Source organism: Larimichthys crocea, chromosome XIV, assembly GCF_000972845.2.
Source record: "Larimichthys crocea isolate SSNF chromosome XIV, L_crocea_2.0, whole genome shotgun sequence".
NCBI lineage: Eukaryota > Metazoa > Chordata > Actinopteri > Sciaenidae > Larimichthys > Larimichthys crocea.
Window position 1 is genome coordinate 6,301,144 of NC_040024.1, and position 21,407 is coordinate 6,322,550.

Genomic DNA, 21,407 nt, shown 5'->3' on the forward strand with positions numbered 1-21,407 from the left:
GCTGCTGTTAGCTAATGTTAGCTCAGTTTGTTGGCTGCTATCAGCTAATGTTAGCTCAGTCTGTTAGCTGCTGTTAGCTCAGTTTGTTAGCTGCTGTCGTTAGCTGCTGTCAGCTAATGTTAGCTCAGTTTGTTAGCTAATGTTAGCTCAGTTTGTTAGCTCATTTTCTTAGCTCAGTTTCTTAGCTGCTGTTAGCTCAGTTTGTTAGCTGCTGTTAGCTCAGTTTGTTAGCTGATGTTAGCTCAGTTTGTTAGCTGATGTTAGCTGCTGTTAGCTCAGTTTGTTAGCCAAGTGTTAGTGTTAGCACCACAGGCGTTTTGGACCCCCTGGAAGAGGTTTACAGGGAGTGGAGCCGGTGTCGTGCTAGAACAGGAGCTGAGCAAGTGGACAGTGTAACCGGGCTCAGCAGCCTCTATGGACACAATGGCAGAGGAGAAGAGAGTGAAGAGGACGGATACGACGTCCATCCTTTGAACAGTCGGTGCTTGAGGCGACGAAAATAAGACAGATTGTTTAACCGTTTATGAACAAATCCAAAGTGGCAGCACCGTCCTCGTTTCTACTGGCCCAGTTCTTATTAACACACACACACTCTCACACACACACACACACTCTCGTTTGAAACTCGAGCCTCACCAGACGCTCGCTCTGCTTCACACTGAGCTGCTGAGGAAACATGGAGGGAAGAAAAGAGCGGGAAACTGACGCTCAGTCACGACAGATGAAATGTCCGAGTCATGATTAGCACTGATCGGTTACCGGGACAACGATGATGTTTGTTACGGGCTAGAAGAAGAAGACGGGTTTGTTTGGTGTTTTGTTTCTGAAGTTTACAGAAGTTAAATGACGACAAACGGATCGTTGTTATTATTTAACACAAGAAAAGCAGAGTGTTGTAATGTTAGCTCAGTTTGTTAGCTGCTGTTAGCTAATGTTAGCTCAATTTGTTAGCTGCTGTTAGCTCAGTTTGTTAGCTAATGTTAGCTCCGTTTGTTAGCTAATGTTAGCTCAGTTTGTTAGCTGCTGATAGCTAATGTTAGCTCAGTTTGTTAGCTGCTGTTAGCTCAGTTTGTTAGCTGCTGTTAACTAATGTTAGCTCAGTTTGTTAACTAATGTTAGCTCAGTTTGTTAACTGCTGTTAGCTCAGTTTATTAGCTGCTGTTAGCTCAGTTTGTTAACTCAATTTGTCAGCTAATGTTAGCTCAGTTTGTCAACTGCTGTTAATGTTAGCTAAGTTTGTTAGCTCCTGTTAGCTAATGTTAGCTCAGTTTGTTAGCTCAATTTGTTAGCTGCTGTTAGCTCAGTTTGTTAGCTGCTGTTAGCTAATGTTAGCTCAGTTAATTAGCTGCTGTCAGCTAATGTTAGCTCAGTTTGTTAGCTAATGTTAGCTCAGTTTGTTAGCTGCTGTTAGCTAATGTTAGCTCAGTTTGTTAGCCACGCTGCCCAAAGAGGAGGACGTTTTCAGGTTCGGTGTGTTGTGCCAGAACAGGAGCTGGGCAAGCAATGGGCAATGTAACCGGACTCAGCAGGCTCTATGGACATGATGGCAGAGGAGAAGAGAGCGAAGAGGACGATAACAGAGGAGACAGCAGGTCAAAGTAAACAAAGTGAATCTGCAGCGAGTCCAGAGGAGAACAATGAACTCAGTCATCATGGGAGGAGGAGAGAGGAGGAGGTGGAGGGAGGTGGAGGAGGCGGGTGAGGAGGACGACAGCTGTTTCCAATCAATTGCCTCCATGTGATTGACTGACTGACTTGTCGGCTGACTTGATTGGCCGACTGGCTCGGCGACAAGTCGAGGTCATCGGACACCTCGTCACTTAATTGAACCGGGTGACGTGTCACCATGGCAACTGATTGGGTTTTTTTTAAGCGCTTAACGCCACGGCAACAAGGGTGGTGGTGGACTTGTAGATGATGTAATGTAGCCGCTCCCTTCTCCTTCTTCGTTGTCGTGCACGTCGTAGTTCATATTTCAGCTGCACACACACACACACACGCGCACACACACACACACACTCGTGTTGATGGTTTCAATTGTGTCAATAAAAGTTCGTTCATCTTGACATTCCTTCTCCTCCATCCCCCTCCTCGTGAACAAAAACATGTAGGTAGGCCAAGTTCACGTCTGGGCGGGGTCTGTAAAGGGGGCCCAGGGGGCGCTCTGAGGGCCAGATGTTGGAGGAGGAGGAGGAGGAGGAGGGAGGGAAGTTTTCACAAAGCTCCAGAGAAAGTGGAAAAGAAACGACATAACGCCGTGAATTCACCACCTGAGACAAACTCAGGAGGACTTTGAGTGAGGTCAGACACAAACTGCAGTTCCTTTAACGTCCACTTGAGGCTGGCTCCAGAAGTGAGTCAGTCTCCATAAGTCCCCATGTCCAAATGTCCAACTTCACAGCAGAAATAAACATGTTTACAGCCTGGTACAAAAAACAGTTTTGGTCTCTGTAGCTAATTTCCCCGTTCATGACAACTGTACTGAGGGTGAATTTATATACAACTCACCTGTTCACATTATATTAAGGCTTAAAGTTATGCAGGATTAAGAGCGTGGACGCTTTGATTGACAGGTGGGTTGTTTGAGCAACCAGCCATCGTTCTGACCCGTCAAAGTCGCTCGTCCTCTCCTGAGGGTTCTGGCTGGTCGGAGAAGATCTCGTGGGGTTTCCAGAAACCTCAGAGAAAAGGTTGGATGACGACAATCCAGGGGTTTTCAAGGTGCACCAACTTTCAAGGCTTCCATTAACCATGTTCAAGGTTTCCCAGGCCTCTCAAAGACAGTGGTCGCCCATGTCAACTTTTGACCAGGATCACCCAACGAGATGTTCTGACCCAAATCTCGATGGTTGCACATTTTTGTTGTTTCAAACATCAACTTTGAGAACAACCGAAGACTTGTCTTGAGATCTACAACTCCCTAATTCTGTAGCCGTGGTTACGACACCAGATCATCTGGATCTGAGGCGTCCACATGTGTCATGACGTTACGTAACGCAGTCACAAGATCACAGTTATGAGGAGCTTTATGTTTTCCTGATTTCTCCACGGCCCCTGAACACACCACAGCTCTGAGCCAAAAGCTCTCTGGTCAACCGACGTTACCGAGCGGATTCTCTGTGCTCGCCACAAAGTGACAACAAGTGCACTGAGGTGGAGGAGGTGGAGGTGCTCAGGCATCAGTGCTGCTGGAGTTGGAGGGTGGAGAAGCTCCGTCCTCTGGTCAGCGACGCATGAATCAAAAGTTTGATTCCAAATTAATTAAATTTAATTTAATTTACGTCTGTTTGTTTGCATCTTGAAAGCGACACGACGTAGACCTTAGTATTCTTAGCTTCCTCTGTCAACGTCCTCTTCGCTCTCTTCTCCTCTGCCATTATGTCCATAGAGGCTGCTGAGCCCCCCAAGGCAGCCCGGCTACCAAACTGAGCTAAAAGCATTGAAAAACATAGGCTAACATTAGCTGAGCTAACAGCAGCTATCAAACTGAGCTAACAGCAGCTAACAAACTGAGCTAACATTAGCTAACAGCAGCCAACAAACTGAGCTAACAGCAACTAACAGGCTGAGCTAACATGAGCTAACAGCAGCTAACAGACTGAGCTAACATTAGCTAACAAACTGAGCTAACAGCAGCTAACAGACTGAGTTAACATTAGCTAACAGCAGCTAATAAACTGAGCTAAGAACAGCTAACAAACTGAGCTAACAGCAGCTAACAAACTGAGCTAACAGCAGCTAACAGCAGCTATCAAACTGAGCTAACATTAGCTAACAGACTGAGTTAACAGCAGCTAACAGCAGCTAATAAACTGAGCTAACAGCAGCTATCAAACTGAGCTAACATTAGCTAACAGCAGCTAACAGACTGAGCTAACATGAGCTAACAGCAGCTAACAGACTGAGCTAACATGAGCTAACGGCAGCTACAGCAGTCAGCAGTTCACTTCACTGTCCATCATAAACTCTGTAAATCAGAGAGTTGTGGCGGAGCAGCCGGGAAACTTCAACCTAAATAAATGACACATGGACAAAAGTATGTGGACACTGCGCTGCCTCGCCTCCTCCACAGGAAACAAAACCAGGCGCTGTTTCTCTTCAAAATAAAAGCACGCATAGAAGAAATATTACCAAGGCGTTGTTGACAAAAACTTTCTGTATCTTTAAAGGTCCGGGTGTGTCGGTGCCACCTAGTGGTGAAGCTGCGGATTGCAACCGACTGAATTTCATGTTTGGTTTCTTATTTTCAGGCGATTAAACTCTGACGGAAACAAACTTTTTAAATTTTATACTAATTGTTTTGTTGATAAATAATCTTAAATTTGACAGACCGGACCTTTAAAGTGCAAAAAAAAAAAAAAAAAAAATCCAAAAATGATGTTTAAAAATATTTAAGAATCATCAGAAAATCTAATTTAATTGAACTTTAATTGTTTTATTTGTTGGATTAAATGTGATTAAACTGTTTGGGTGTCACCAGGCTTTGATTTTGAAAGTTTAAAACCGGATGTTTTGCGCCTCACACACACACACACACTCTTATGTGTGTGTTGACATCAGAGCAGCTGAGTCTGTGCTCACCACCAGGAGAGGAAAAACACACACACACACACACACACACACACGATGAGCGCGCACGACGCGCACCGCGCTCCGAGCGTCTCCAAACGCGTCTGCGGCGGCGGAGTTTGTCTCCTCCGGGCGGGCTCGTAGCATGCGTGGAGTGCGGGGGACACAAGTTGAGGTGCGGGAGTTTGTTATTTGACAATCATGCCTTTCTGCAAGAGGACCGTACTTCCCAAAGATGTGTGGAGGAGGAGAAGGAGGCTGCAGGAGAAACCAGCGGAGGTTTTCGGGGACCTGGCGGACGTGTGCGGCTTCAGCCTGTGCTCGGTGCTCCGGCAGCTCTCGGATCTGTCCCGGCACTCGGTGAGCATCCTGGAGGAGCTGGAGGGGGAGCTGGCGTCCGTGTGCCACCGGTCCGGCGCGCTGGAGGGCAGAGTGGTCCGGCTGCAGAGGCACGTCGCGGAGCTGCTCAGCAAACCTCCACCGAGAAGTAAGTCACATTATTTTATTATTTAAAACGTGAAGTTTGGATTTGTTCAAGGCGTCATGGAGAGTTTTTGCGCATGACTCCTGTGTTGTTTTCTCCTGCTTGCACGTGAACGCCTCAAAAAAAAAAGTGATGAACTGATGAATAAGAGCTGGTTAATTAACAACACGTGACGTCTGAGGGCGCGGACAGTGAATGATGTAAGGCACGTGACGCTTTAAAACTTCATCCTGATGATTGACAGGACACTTTTTTTTTCTGGTTGTCAGATTTACAGAGTGCTCCTGAAGGCAGCACCGGTGTGGGCGGGGACAGTGGTTCACCTGTCGCCTCTGTCTCACCTGACTCAGGTCGACGCCCACGTGGAGGTTTAACGGTTAGTTTAATGCCTCCGGTAAAAACAGGAAACGTTGATATCGGCGCGTTACGCCTCTACCAATGCTATGCTAACGCTATGCTAGCGCTACGAGCTAGCGTCAATCAAACGCAACCTCCTAAACTAGCGGCGGCTACTCGGGAGGTCGCCCACCGCCGAGGTGGGTTCTCCTGCCGGGTTTGGGTCCTGGCGTCCGAGTAAGTTCAGTTAGCCGTTAGCTACGCGGCTAACAGAGCTAATCGCAGTTACCAGTTCGCTACTTATCAATGTTTGTAAATCGCCTCGGTAGCGTGTCGGTCTCAGAGGCTGTGCTCGAACCCGGTTTGGTCCGGCTTACTTAGCCCGGTTCTGTTGTTGCACGCTAACGGCTAACGAGTCAGTTAGCTACAAGGCTAACAGAGCTAATCACAGTTTGCTACTTAGCAATGTTTCCATCATAGAGTCTGTAAATCACCTCGGTAGCGTGATGTTATTCCCTGTCGGTCTCAGAGGCCCGGTGTGGTCGGGCTAATTAGCCCGGTTCTGTTGCGCGCTAACGGCTAACGATTCAGTTAGCAGCGGTTAGCTACGTTAGCATGTTGTTAAGCTAAAGCTACCTTTCCCATCAAGAAACTTCATAAATCACCTCGGTAGTGTAACACTAGTCCGGTCTGGTTCTGTTGTTGAGCTGACCGGTTCTGTTGTTGCCCGGCTAACGGCGGAATGTTAACTTAGCAACATAACAGTTAGCTACTTTAGCATGTTTTTTAAGTTAAAGCTAAAGCTAGAAGTCCGTCAGAAAATTTTGTAAATCATCTCAGTGGTGTTACGTTATTCCCTGTTGGTCTCAGTGTTCGGTCCGGCTTACTTAGCCCGGGTTCTGTTGCACGCTAACAGCTAACGATTCAGTTAGCCAGGCAGTTAATTAGCAGTTAGCTACGTTAGCGAGCCATTAGGCTAAAGCTTCCTGTGGAGAGAAAGTTGAAGTGGTTTTTAAAATCTGACCCAGTTTCACCAGAATCACTGAAGAGACCCTGGAGGAGTTCTGGAATATGAGATTTGTGACATCACGGCCGATTGTGAAACTCCAAAAAAAAAAAAAAAACCTCCAGAGAGCGTTGAATGAACGTTTGAGTGAGACATCTTGTGTCCAGCTGTTTTTTAAAATGAAAAATATTTACACGTTCACACTTTTAATGAAATAACTGAAAGACAGATTGTTATTGTTATTAAAAGCATCCAGACTTTTGACTTTAAACGTCATTTTCACGGACGTTTACCAAACTGTAGATTCAACTAATTCTCATGAAATCATTCAAAACTTCAGATTTTCACTCGTATAAAGTATCTAGATCTGAACTTGATCACTCAGTGCGCCTGTATACGGGATCAGAAGTAGGTGTAGGTGTTATTTTATGATTTAAACCTCTTTCAAAACATTATTTTTTATATATTTTGAAGCGCCCGCAGAACAAAGTCCGTCATGTTTTACGTTTCTAATCTGCATATTTTTACACTTCGAGTCTGTTAAATCAGTGATTGTGATCGTGGATGTTTGGTTCATAGACTTTGAAAGACCTAAATCATCGGGGTGTCGTCGTAAACATGTTTATTACATTTGAACATGGGGACTTATGGAGACTGACTCAAGTAGACATTTGAGGAACTGCATCCTCCGTGAATGGATGTTTGGTTAGTCTCGTAGGCGTCATTGTTTCAAGCTTTCAATGAGTCTAACAATAACAATCAATACTCTACAATGACGAATGTGAATCATCATGTCACATTTTACCTTCAGGGAACTCTTTGACGTCGATTAAACTGACACAACTTGTCAATGTTTGACGTTAAACTGAACATTTAGCCCAACAAGTGCAGGAAGTTTGAGTCAAACTAATCTGAACATCACACCACAGATGAGTTCTCATGAGTTTTTCTGTCAGCTGTTGGGCTGTTTTAACTTTTCCAATGCAGGACGAAGTCGTTTACAGTGAACATAAGCACGTCATGAGTCGCCCTTTTAAGTTGACGCTTCTCAACATCGGCGTCAGCAGAATACATAAGACACGGGATGCAGAGATCCAGAGTCGCAGGTTGTTTTCTCTCTGTTTGCATTTCAGCTCGAGAGCGAGCGAACACGAGTTTACAAGGCTGTCAGCAGTGTGTGTGTGTGTGTGTGTGTGAGAGTGTGTGAGCACGTACAGTACGATAAGAGAAAGTCCCTCTAAACACAGACCAGATGTGTCGAGCTGGAAAGAGCAGAAGAAGAATTATAAAACAAAACGAAGCTCGACTTTTAGTTTACTTTAACGAAGGGGGAACTCGGCCACGTGTGAGCGTACACACTGGATAAAGTAAACGTTAATACTGCAGTCCTTATACGAGTTCATGCAGACAAGTTACAGCTTTAAATGTTTTTTATCCTCAATTAAAAGTGTCTGTAATTAATTAGTTTGTTTGTATGTTAAATTAAATTTGAAAGAAACAAACACTGATTGACAGTTAATTAACATATACAAACACTTTCTCTGCCGTATATGAAGTCCCGTCTTTGATAGGTAGAAATCGCTAAAGGTCCCCGCTTGGCAAGTTCTTTTAAAAATATAAAAAGCACATTTACAGTGCTATATAATATGTGGTAATATGTAAAATTATATTTTCTATTCTGTTTATTTATTTAAATGACCTCAAACATTCGTCCACACTTGGTCGGTGTAGCGTCACAGTCCACTGATGGTAACGTAGGACTGTATGTGTGTGTCTTCTCTCCTTTAAAAACTCTGTGTGGGTTCTGATGTATCACTAACATGTGGGCAGAAACAATCGATGGAGGCCTTCGTCTCTCATCATCGTCCTCATCATCCTCTCTCTCTCTCTCTCTTTATCTCCTACTGTCTCAACAAAGAAAACATTCATCAAACTTTGCCTAAAAAGATAACACGGTATAAATATTTGGGGGGTTTTCCTATTTTGTTGATTCAAAAAGTTCAGACTGTGAGTATTTCCTCCCATTTTTCACACAGAGACCACTGCAGAATTAACAATTTACACATAATATCTATAGTATCATTTTCTTTAACTAGTTTGGGGCTTTTTTAGCCTTTCATTGAGAGTAACAGCTCGATAAAGAACCACAAAGGGCTACAGCTTGGGTTCAAACCCAGACTTCAGCGTTCAGCCCTTCATAGTGATGGTGATTAAGCCTTTCGACGATACCCGTGATCACCTGTTACCAATAAACTACAACTGTAGAATGATCCAAACTGCTGTTTCTTTGAGTATTCATATCTTTGGACTGTGTTCAGTTGAGTTTAGGTCAAGAAGGATTGGCATTGGATTGAGTTGTAGATGGACAACAGATTTCTGGATATTGGCTGATCAACATTTCGTCAGTTCTTTCTACAACTTTCTATATAAGGTGTTAAAAAGGGTATTCAAGGTGAAAGATCATTTTAAACTGTTCAAATCTTTTGTGCTTTTCCTCCTATAACAACCGCTGACAAGTCCGACCGTCGTCCACCTGCCAAAAACAGTGAAACTTGGTCAGAGTTGCATAAGGTGACGCTGCCTGAAACACATGTTCCAGGCCTGGATGAGGGGATTTTTTCCACCCGGGTTTTACAGTTTGTTCAGGGGGTCGGATCGACGTTCTGAAGCCCCCCCTGGAGGGATCGGAGCTGGTTTCCTTCAGGATAAGAGTCGAACTGATACAGAGTTAGAGGATGTCTGTTGTCACTCTGCAGAGTTTGTGTCCTGGAAGTCGTCTTTCAAAAAGGTCTTGAACTCGAGGAGTTTGTCCTTGCAGCTTTCTGTTTCTCACACTGGGTTTGCTATTTTCTGTCGGCTACCTTGAGCGTGGCACGAGTATCCAAAGTATGTGAGTGGGAACCAGAATGTTTTCTTTTGGTGCTTAATACTCTGGGAAACCACATTCTTTCCTTTTGACCCAAAACGAGTTTTAAAGGCTGAAGTTTGTTGTGACAAAATGTTCCCTGTTCGCTCCGACGGCCCCAGTTGAGTTTGTTTGAATCAAACCGGAGATGTGTGTCTCTCTGTGGTTTGAAATCATCAGCACATTTCAACTTCCAGTCAGTGATATCATAGCAGGTGTTTTCCCTCAGCTGTCGAAAGCAACGCACCTGCCATGTACAAAACGGAGAGCAACAAGGACGTTTTCTGCTTCACGGAACGATCTCGATCACCCTAAATCACAATATTGGTGCATTATCTTAAAAAGAGAACGGAGACGTGGAAAAACTAAAAATATTAGCACGTATCGAACAGCTTGTGAACATTTTCAACACCCCAACGTGTCAAAAAACTGTGAAAACCACCAAAAACTCAAAAGAAAATGTCATTTATGATGATTTAAAACCAAGAGAAGCAGCAAAATTTAAAACTTTTGAGCTGAGTTTAAAGAAGATATTTCAATGACCGACACAAGAAAAAGGTCAACTGTTGTGTCACGGCACGAATCAAAGCCTTTGGTCGATGGTCGATGATGTATTTCGGTTCTTTTTGGCCTTTAAATGTTAAAAGTTTTTTGGGTTTCTTTGTGGAGCTTTTTATTTCCATCAGCGTTCATCAATCATACAGTAGAGACATCCATCATTTAACCTGTGAGCAAGGCCAAACTCTCCACCAGCACCGACTGCTGCCTCTATTTGTTCTCACAGTATTTCAAGAAATGTTGTAAAAAAAAAAAACTCCTGAAAGGTTTAAAGGGTGAACGAGTGAAGTACAACTAGTAAACTCAGCATTGAACCTGTAGTGTAGGCTGTTTTTTTATTAACCATCCTCAGAAAAGACGAAAAGTTCTTCGATATTTAAAACTGGAGCACGTCGTCCGTGACCGTTGATTATATTCAGACAAAGATGGTGTCAAACTATCACAGTCTACAAAGTGTGACAGTTTGACACCATCTTTGTCGATGGTGTTGTTGGAAAGATCGCCTCGTTGAAAAGAGTTTAACACGACCGATTAATAAATGATCGTCACGTGTTTAATCTAAGAGTCAACGTACCGTGATGTCTTATTGACCAACGTGTTGACTTCAACCGACGGAAGGATGAATGGAAGTAAGGGAGGAAAGAAGGATGAGTGGAAGGAAAGAATGATGGAAGGAAGGCAGGAAGGAAGAAATGAAGGAAGGATGGAAGAAATGAAGGATGGTTAGAAGGATGAATGGAAGGAAAGAATGATGACGGAAGGATACTTAGAAGGAAGGAAGGAATGATGGATTGATGGAAAGAATTAATAAAGAAGGATGGAATGAAGGAACTATGATGTAAGGATACTAATAAGGATGGAAGAAAGGTAGGATGTGAGGATGGATGGAAGGATGGGAAGACAGATGAAGGAAGGAATGATTGATGGATGGTTGGGAAGATGAATGGAAGAAAGGAATAAAGGATGCAAGGATGGATGGAAGAATGGGAGGAAGGAGGGATGGATGAAAAGAAGAAATTTATGTAGGGTGGAATGAAGCAATGAATGAGTGAAGGAATGACTGAAGGATACTAAGAAGAAGGATGAAAGGAATGAAGGATGAATGGTTTGGAAAATCAATGGATGGATGGAAGGATAGTAAGAAGAAACAGAAAGATTCTTTGGGTTGGTCGATCCCGTTTCAGTTTGTTTGTGTTGAGACGCGTCGACCAAAGTTCTGGGTTCAGTTTGAAGTTAACGAGTTTCGTCGTCGTTGAACGTTTTGAACTTTTGAACTGCGTCGCTCTAAAACACAAGAACCTGTTTCTTTGTCTCTTTCCTTCCTGCAGTTTAAATGTCGGGAATGTTTTCAGTCCAAACTTCTGAAAATCAAACGGTTGATGAGGAGATGTGAAAGAGGCTTTAACTCCTCCTCCTCCTTCTTCTCCTCCTTCTCCTCCTCCTTCTCCTCGGTCGTTCCCACGGGTGGACATCAACCACATGACTCAACATCCCTCCCTGTTGGCCCCTCTGTAATTCCCCTTCTCTCCTTTCCTTACTTCTTTCCCTTCCCTCCTGAAAAAGAGACACATTCAGGCGCCGACCCGACAAAACGATGCATTCGATGACTCTGCTTTCATTTTTTTTTTTTGAGGGGGGGTTGTGTTCTGTATTTATCACGGATTCGACATCTCTTCAGGGTCAAAGTGTTCACTTATCCTCCTCCTCCCTCAGCATCTATCTTCCTACAGGCGGTGATTCAGAGGGCAGCAGCACACAAACTCAACACGCCGCACGAGAAACACTTCATTTGTTAACAATCCGATCCAGAGGTTGCTTAAATTAAACATTCAGCCTGCTGGAGGACGGACTCTTTAATCTGTAGAAACCCATCGTTCATTAATCAAGATGCCGACATGACTGTACAAACTGTGTCCGAACTGACCGGATGAATCACGACTAACTTTTCGTTATGATTCAACTTCCGGTATCGCTCGTAAAAAAACAAACAGCTGTGGTCCGTTTAACGAAACGTTTTCTGACTTCCTTTGAATCCCTCGAAACCGAAACTGTTGGAACAAGTTGTGCTCAGCTGCTTCGTTATGGGATGCTGAATATTATTGACGTGCACAAATTAAACCATGAAATCAGTCGTATGTACGATGTGTCTTATTGGAGAGTTAGCCCCACCAGCAACTCCTGTTGTTTTTTCAGGATGGCAGAGGATGAAGAGGCGCATTTTTCCTGCGCTACGATTGTAGACAGAGAGTGTTGGGTTAGTACCGTTACTCCCTGCCAGGTATGCAAACTACTAAGATTATCAGTCCATTAAAATCAAGATGGTTTGGCTTAGCTTCTTCCGTTAGCTGCCTCTGCCATTATTTCCATAGAGGCCACTGAGCCTGGTTATGTTGCCCGGCTCCGGTTCTGGCACGACACTCCCCCGGTGCTCTGAGCTCACAGTCCGGCTAACGTACTGAGCTAACGTCAGCTCTTCTTAGCGTCCTCGCTCACTGTCCTCTTCACTCTCTACTCCTCTGCCATTGTGTCCATAGAGGCTGCTGAGCCCCGGTTACATTGCCCGCGAACTCTGCTCCGGTTCTGGCACGACACCAGCTCCACTCCCCCGCCTGAAAACCTCCTCTTCCCTGTACAAAGACTAACACTTCCACATATTTCTGAGCTAACATGAGCTAACAGCAGCTACAGCTGTCAGCAGTTTACTTCACTGTCCATCATAAACTCTGTAAATCACAGAGAGTTGAGGCGGAGCAGCCGGAGGACATCGGAGGGAAAACCAGAAAACATTTCCTCCATAAAATATGATCCAGAATTCGGTCACGTTGTCGAACGTCGAAGTTTTCTGCATTTCATCACGTCTCACAGTTTGTAGAGAGAAGCCGACACAGATCACCATCTGTGTTTGTGAGTGTGTGTAGTATAAGTCAGTGTGCAGTATAAGTCAGTGTGCAGTATAAGTCAGTGTGTAGTATAAGTGAGTGTGTTTTCAAGGTCAGTGAGAAACTATAGTAGCTGTTCTACGTTTAATGTTTCTGTTGGAGCTCCGAGTGTTTTCACTGTAGGAGTCAAAGACGGCTCAGCTTTCAGCGCGAGTCCGATCAGTTAGGAGGTCGGATTAGGTGGAGGTGGAGGTGGAGCTCCAGGCCCCTTCAGTGGTTTCCGTGGTCAACATGTGGTTGTTAATTACCCCCAGAGAGAGAGAGAGAGAGACATAAAGTGTGTGTACAAATAAAGAGAATAACCAATCAGAGCGCGAGTTGTTGCCGTTGTTCAGTTGTAGATTCAGGTGAAAGAGTCGGACCTACTCACAACTTCCTGTGTTGGCAGAGAGCCCGGTCCTTTCCCACACACACACACACACACACACACACACACACACACACACACTCTTATTATTTTTGGTTGGACTGGTTACTACGGCAACCATCTGTGAGCATAGACCTCTGAAACTTGGACGTTTTTCTGCCTCCCAGCTGATCTAAAAAAAAATAATAATAATAATAATAATAATAATCATCATTACGTGGTTGCTCAAACAAGCCACCTGTAACAACACTCACCTGTCAATCAAAGTGTCTCAACTTCAGGAAACGCACAGTCCAAGCAGCCTGGCTAACAGCAGCTAACAGACTGAGCTAACATGAGCTAACAGCATCTAACAGACTGAACTAGCATGAGCTAACAGCAGCTATCAAACTGAGCTAACAGCAGCTAACAGACTGAGCTAACAGTAGCTAACAGCAGCTATCAAACTGAGCTAACATGAGCTAACAGACTGAGCTAACAGTAGCTAACAGCAGCTATCAAACTGAACTAACAGCAGCTAACAAACTGAGCTAACAGTAGCTAACAGCAGCTATCAAACTGAGCTAACAGTAGCTAACGGCAGCTAACAAACTGAGCTAACAGTAGCTAACATCAGCTATCAAACTGAGCTAATAGTAGCTAACAGCAGCTAACAAACTGAGCTAATAGTAGCTAACATCAACTATCAAACTGAGCTAATAGTAGCTAACATCAGCTATCAAACTGAATTAATAGTAGCTAACAGCAGCTAACAAACTGAGCTAACATTAGTTAACAAACTGAGCTAACATTAGCTAACAGCAGCTAACAAACTGAGCTAACAGCAGCTAACAAACTGAGCTAACAGTAGCTAACAGCAGCTAACTGACTGAGCTAACATGAGCTAACAGCAGCTACAGCTGTCCATCATAAACTCTGTAAATCACAGAGAGCAGAACCAGAAAACATTTTCTCCATAAAATATGATCCAGTTTCACAAAAGAACTCGTCCCTTTCCATACAGAGCAGATCTAGACTGAACTCTGTGTGGTATTATTTAGAGAGACCTAACATCTCCCACCATGAACAAGCGCTCGGCGACAGTGTCGAACTTCATCAGGAGCTCTGACGCTGTTTATTTACACAGTGTGTGAATTAAAAAAAGACGACGTGTCGGAGTAAAAATGGGGGATTTTTCTGCAGAGAAAGATTGATGGGTCGCCAACAAAGAGCTCCAATTCCTCCACACTGTGAAAAATAACAAATACCACGGGAGTCCAGGAGATTGAGTAACAGCAGTGATATAATGCAGGAAGAGGCCCAGTGTGTGTAATAAAATACAGTACATGTGCAGAGCTGCACTCTCTCCTCTGCAGTCCAGCAAGTTTCCTACAAGTGTTTTATATATATATATATAAATATATGCATGCAGATTTTCCAGTTTTCAGTCGTCTATCATTCTTACGAGACATTTTTGTAGTCCAGACATCTCTCCGTGGCGCTAACATGAGGACGGTTTGTGTGCCGTCTCCTGAAGATTCCTATCGTAGAGGAAAGACGAGGGGGAACCAGACGGTGTCGAGGTTTCAATAGAGGAGCATTATTCAAAGAGCAGATGTAGAGTCTATGACGGCAGCAGTATGTAAACACAAGAGAGACTACACTCACTCAAGATGCAGTGATAGCATTGAAGTTGACCTAAAAGTGAGATTATGAGATTTTTGTTGCCTCCAGTTTCAGAGTGTAATCCCACTGTGGTAACTATGTTCAGCTGTACTCGAGTATTTGTTCTGATTACATTACTTCTGATTAAACATCAACCAGGTCACCAACAGCAGACATAGCAGCCAGATAATATTACTATAATAATGCACAATTATATCACCATCGTCCTCTTTGGCCATTGCTCGCTCGCCCAGCTCTGGTTCTAGCACGACAATCGCGATCAAACTGCCTTTGACTTGAAAGATTCCCAAGATTATCAGTCTATTAAAACCAAAAGGTTTTGCTTTGTCTGACTTTGTCCGTCAGCATCCTCTTTGTTTTTTATCACCTCTGCCATTATGTTCATTCAGTGGAAATAAAGTACACAGGAGTCCAAGATGTCGTTTTCTGAAAGATTTATTGAAGCTTGCTCACAGAAAATGGAGAATTTACCAATGTCCACCGAACAGTGACACGTGTACAGAATAAGGTATTTGCCAATCGGCAGTCTACAAACGGAAATATGTTTACACTCAGTTGTCTGTAGAGGCTTCTACGTTATGTAGCTATCCGTTGTGTCGATGGAGTGAGACAGACCTATTTCTGCTTTAAGATTTAACACTATCCCTACAGAGACCTCAAGACATTTACTTGACCCTGTGTAACCTCCACATGTGGCGTGCCAGAGTTCATCCTCTGGAAACATTTCTTCTAAAGACAATACAAAATTTGCATTAAGGTATGTAGCATGTTGATTATTACAGTTATTGTAGCGTGTTAAACTTTTCCCAACCCCACCACCTGCAAACTGCAAAGACAGTAACCCAGCAGCCCCTGTGAAAATATTGCTTTTGCTGAGCTCCAGTGGTTTAACTTGTCACCTTGCTGACACCTTTTCTGACCACATCCAGGTGAAACAAGCTTACATATTATATGTCACCAACCAGAACATAGAGAGAAAGAAGAAGAACACCGATTGGGATGAAGCGGTTGAAGTGGGTCACGCTTTCACTCCCACCAAATATACTTTTATCCTCCGTGGTTGACGGACGTGTTGTCAGATATGTTGTCACACTTGTGGTTGGAGGCATTGTGGTGTAAGTAGTGCTTTTGGTAGTTTTGGGTGGTGGTGGTGTTGGGCAGGTAAAGTTTGAGTCGCTGTCGATTCCTGGCGAGTTAAAGGTAACAAAGCCCGGTTCGCTGCTGCCCATGGTTTGGTTGATCCATTGCTGGTACTTGGACACACGGATGTAACCTCCAGGAAGTTGGCCACAGCCCAAACCAAAACTCACGACCCCACTTTGGACCCAGACAGAACCCTGTTTGGCCACCAGTGCCGCTCCGGAGTCTCCCTGTGGGAGAAAAGTCATGATTGATCAATAAAGTCGAATTAAAGACGGAGAGTTGTGAGAAAATTGCAATGGAAACAGTTACACAATTTTTTTATTACATATTTAAAGTGTACGAAGCTAGTATCATTAGAGTGACAATTCTATTATTATCTATTATGTTTAGTTGACTTTGGTTTACTAGCTCAAAAAAAACAAAAAATATTGCAATCTGCAAATTCACCACTAGATTTCACTAAATTCTGCACACTGGACCTTTTAAAAGACAATTAATATGGATTGAATATTTCTATGATTACATTTTTCAATATTAGAAAATGTCTAAATAAATGTGGTGTGTCTGACTGTGGCCCTGTTGCGCCCATACATTATTATTGACACTGCAGTAGCACTTCAGTAAAGTTAGTCAAAGGTTGCCAAGCAACCAGGGTCAGCTGCAGGTCAGAGCCATTAACCGCAGCTGTGCTCTGTCTGTGTGCGAGTGACTGCTGAGAGACACAGAAAATCTCTAAATGAAGCCCCTCCAACTAGTGGACACTAATGCCAAACGGTAGGTGGTATCAAAAAGCCCAAATGACCGTGAGCATCCTCATCTTGTCGACCATGTGAATGCTGAATTTCAGTGTGTGAAGTTAAAAAATGTGACCTGGGGAGAGAGAGAAAGAACAGGTGCCCCGTGCTCCTTTGGGAAATTTCTCCTCTCCAGTTTACATGGGAGTAGATGGGGCTGTCGGTGGGTGATCCTGGAGCATCAGTGCGTCTCCCGCCAAAACTATAAGTCTGACAGCTTCAGCAGTGATATCGCTGCGTAGCCCACGAATTTTCCTACGTTTCTATGTATATATAATGACGTTAAAGCACACCCTCTCATGTAATATTGCTATGGACAAAGACAAGCTAGTAGACATATGCATCATTTGCAGGTCACAGATGTAAATGAATGTATATTTAAAGTGTCTTTAAATGTCTGTACATATTTCATAAAGAGCATTTCAGTCACTAACAAATAAAACAAACAAAAAGCGTTGTTCACCTGACATGCATCCTCCCCTCCATCTTTGAGCCCAGCGCAGAGCATGTTCTCCGTCAGTATTTGAGGATAACTACATCTGCACTCGTTGTTTCCCACGACTGGCACGTTCACCTCCTGAAGGATGTTAGAATAAAAACCTGATAGGATATTTTTGAAAGGAAAGATTGAAATTAATGTGGAAAAATACATGCACAAGTCATTAGTCAAGCATTATTAGCATGTCAGAAGAATAAACCTTACCTGTAGAATTACGACCCCAACCAGCAACCCAGCTGCTGATCCCGGTGTGGAAAGTACTGCCTTCAGCCGCTAAGCAGACCGGACGTATGTACAGAGTAAAATTCACAGAGGACTCCATCCTCAAGAGCGCTATGTCGTTGTCCTTATCGTTGAGCAGAGGGTTGTAGGAAGGATGCAACACTATCTGATTGATATTTCGTGACACTTCATTGGGGTTTGGACCGGACTGGCTTTGGCGGCCCAGAAAAGCCTTCACAGAACCAAAACTCCTTCAAAGACAGAAAAGTAAAACAGCTGATTTATTTTTATCCAGAGTACCAGTTGAGTTTATTTATAATAAGAAATATACATAATAATAATAATAATAATTTAATTGATCAATTGTGAATTCTTCTGGAGTATTGTTTGATAAAAATCTGATACCGTGACCGTCCTTGATGTGTTTAAGTTGTAGGTATACGTATACGACATGCAGGTGTTACATGTCACAGGTGGAATGTGGACTGTGGAGTTGCCTCTTCATAATTCTTTGCTTTAACCACGTTGACAGGTGACAAGAAACAAGGTGTGGGACGCATCTTGACAAGAAATGTGTTTCCACTTCCTTCTAGAGAAAAGGTGAAAGTAGCAAAAACTGCTAGCCTTCATGTGTGGTTAATTGAAGGCTGCCGTGTATCTCGTGTATGTTGTCTGCTAATAAACCAAAAACAAAATTTATAATAGAAAACGTTCAAAGGTTATAAACTCACGATGCCACGCAGTGAGCAGCTGTCAGCACCCAGTCCTTGTTGATTAGGGATCCAGAACAAAAATAGGAACCTCCATCCTCGTTTAAACTGACTTGCCATGGCCAAGATCCCGGAGCCGCATCGTGACCTCCAACAATTCTTAAGTTACCTGGAGCCACGCCACAAGCTGACATAAGAGGAGAGAGTTAAACATGGAGAACAAGCAACAAGATCTCAATTTAGGGAAACATAACACTGCCTTCATGACAGATGTGACAAACGTAGCTTTTGGGAGTTCACTTGGTTGAGTTGAGTTGGTTATGACCGGCTTAAGCTAAGATAACAACTCAGAGATGCTACTGTACATCTCCGGTTGCACGTGTCTGACTGGGAGTGTTGGTAGCAGACGATAAAAGGGGGAAATGACATTTGATGCTTTAAGAACTTGTAAAGTTGGATGCTTACTTGGCGGCTGTGAACAACACCCTGAAAAATCAGAACAAAAGGAAATATGTTAGCAAACTTGAAAGCCAACTCGAGCAAAACTTTTAGTCAAACTTTAACTTGAACAACATTTATCTCTTTGACTAATTTATACATTTGAATCTGTTTTATCACACACACCTTCTTCTAGACGAAAATCGAGAATGTTGCTGATAACTGCTATACAAATAATGATAATGACGTACACTTAATTGAACAGAAGATGCTGAAATGCTGATTTTTGTCCAAACTCGACACTCGGGATGCCCCACCGAATAACTTGTGAACTCTTTAAATTCTTTGGGTTTGTGCCTAAATTATCAAAAAAACTGTTTTTAATTCCAGAAGGTTTCACTACGTCGGTTATTTTTACCCACAGTGACTGAAGAGATATTGATATTCATGTCACTTGTGCCTCTTAAAGGAAAGTTTTACTTGCGACTGTCACCAAGTGCTTGCACATAGTGGGAATTGTTGGGTCTCCGTTATAATATTATAAAGACTACCTATTGTTTTATATGTTATACAAAGCTAATATAATAATAATAATAACATAATAATATATAATAAGTTCTGGCAGGTGATGGGAGGTAATGTTCCAATATTATTAGTGCTCATAATTCATCGTTTGGATAAAAAGAAAAGACACAAATGCAAATTTCAATATCCCAAAATCTGGAAATTCGAATTACAATAACTGCTGATTTTGCCTTGCTTTGACTTTCATGCAGCAAAATGTGAAGAAGCTTCTGGATTTAGAAGAGATTGATTTGAGCCAAATAAGAAGAAACAAGAAATAAACTTACCTTCGAAGAGAAAGATCACCAGACTTACACCAAACACAAAGTGGTACAGAGCCATGTTAACTGTGCCTGCTTCCCTTTCTCCTCATCTTTAAGTACCTTACAGTCAGGTCCACCCACTAACTCCTCCATGCGTGAGCTTTAAAGAAACTGTGCAGGTAGAATCAAGTCAAACATGTTTGTCTCGCCCCTCGTATATGTGTTCGAGGAAGAAGAATTCCTCATGTTCAATGATCCGCCTTTGTTAAGAAATAATCAAGGTTCAAATTGTGGATCTGTGACCTCAAGGCTATTGTAATGCCTCACATCTCGTTAAACAAACCCAATCTGCACGGATCTATTTGAATTTTCTATTTGAATGACCAACTCTGCAACTTTTCCCATCACTACCATCCATCTCCACATGATGTGTATGTAACATAAGAATGTAGCAGTACCAGTTTCTTGAACAATAAGTGTTTAATCATCATGGTTTGATTACTGTAAATGAGTAGAAGCTTCCTGTAAAAATGAATCAGCAGATGAGAACTGTCATTTATATTATGGTAACTACACTCAACGCTTTGCTGTTTTCAGCCTAATCAAACATTTTTCTTGGTGTTTGGACACTTTGACCTCCTTAGATTGGACCGTTAAAGTTTATTTATCTCTTTTGAGGTATTTATAGGGGAGTATTACACTTAATGGTATAAAAATTTGTATGCTGGTTTTGAGTTTTCTTATTATGAGTTTTCTACCTTGATTTCACAACCTGTGCTCACTATGTGAACGGCTGTGCAGACATTCAAGTATATATGTAGTCCAGTGTAATTCTCACAAAGATAAAGTTCTTAGGTATAAAAAAAAGGATTCCATATTTTATAAACTAGTTAGCAGCTTATCATTGTAGCAGGAATCTGCACCAGGGTTGACGTCGCTGAGAGCTGCTTCCTGTCTATTTTCAATTTCCGAGAACAGTTCAGTCGACTTGCATAATTTCAGGTGTTTGAACTTCGTCTACCATGATCCGGGTCCTGCTTCGATATTTTTTATTTTAGAAATTTTATCATGGAAATGTTACGTGCTGTAACTTATAACGTGTTAACTTTGTGTCCAAAACTTTTATAATTATATCGTTTTACTCACTCTCAACACGGTTGAGGTCACATTTTCAAACCAAATCACATTGTGGTCCTGCTAACACGTTCAAGTAACATTTCCTTTTTCATCGAAGCTGATTTCAGAACCAGAATTTGTGTGCTGTGCTGTGTTTTTCTTGATGCATTAGTGCTACAGTCTGTATAAAACATGCACATAGTCTCAGGTGGGAGTTGCTGGATGAAATTGAATTGAATCGTTTTGCTTCCCTGTGAAACAATAAGATAGAATAATTTGTAACTTTCTGGACTTTTAGTTACTTTCTAATTCATTGTTATTAAACAATGATTGAGAGATGGATAAAAAAGAAAAGACACAAATCCAAATTATAGGTTAAATGTCCAAAAAAATGGTATTTCAGAATTAAAAGTAACTTTAATGACATTTGAGGGACGCAAATTTTAGACGCTCATTTTTTTGCGCTAATCCAAAAAGGGGCGGAGCCAGGACGGCGACAACCAGAGAAACCTATTTTTATTTTAGAATCAGTAAGGTGTCGAGTAGTATTTCCACTCTTATTTAAGTTAAGCTTCTTCCATCTTTTTCCATTTAACAACAGTGACTGACAGTTGTCGTGGCTACGAGTTAACAGACAGCATCATGTGTTTGTTTGTGTGTGTGTGTGTGTGTGTGCGCAGCAGGTTTTTATCAATGTGTTTCTGTGCAGAGCGTTTCTCTCAGGGCCGTATTGGACAAAAGGCTGGCTGTCAACACCAACACGCTTAACATTGGCCAAGGCATGCTGTAATGGTGGACGCAATCACTTCCAGATGACGGACACGGAGTG

At 42.7% G+C, this 21,407-nt stretch overlaps 2 protein-coding genes across 2 annotated transcripts in view; both read right to left on the reverse strand.

Moving 5' to 3' along the window:
• The window catches only part of LOC104935020 (butyrophilin-like protein 2), a gene marked incomplete at its 3' end in the record, with an annotated part of 550,859 nt that overhangs the window by 75,182 nt on the left and 454,270 nt on the right, over nt 1-21,407 (reverse strand). The window lies entirely within an intron of this gene.
• Nucleotides 15,254-19,989, reverse strand: LOC104933809 (chymotrypsin-like protease CTRL-1). Its single transcript, XM_027287607.1, has 6 exons — nt 19,487-19,989; nt 18,663-18,683; nt 18,219-18,384; nt 17,470-17,738; nt 17,230-17,366; nt 15,254-16,199 (listed from the first exon to the last, which is right to left on the reverse strand). Exons 1-6 carry the CDS (start codon nt 19,539-19,541, stop codon nt 15,777-15,779), a joined length of 1,071 nt encoding a protein of 356 aa, XP_027143408.1. The 5' UTR covers nt 19,542-19,989; the 3' UTR covers nt 15,254-15,776.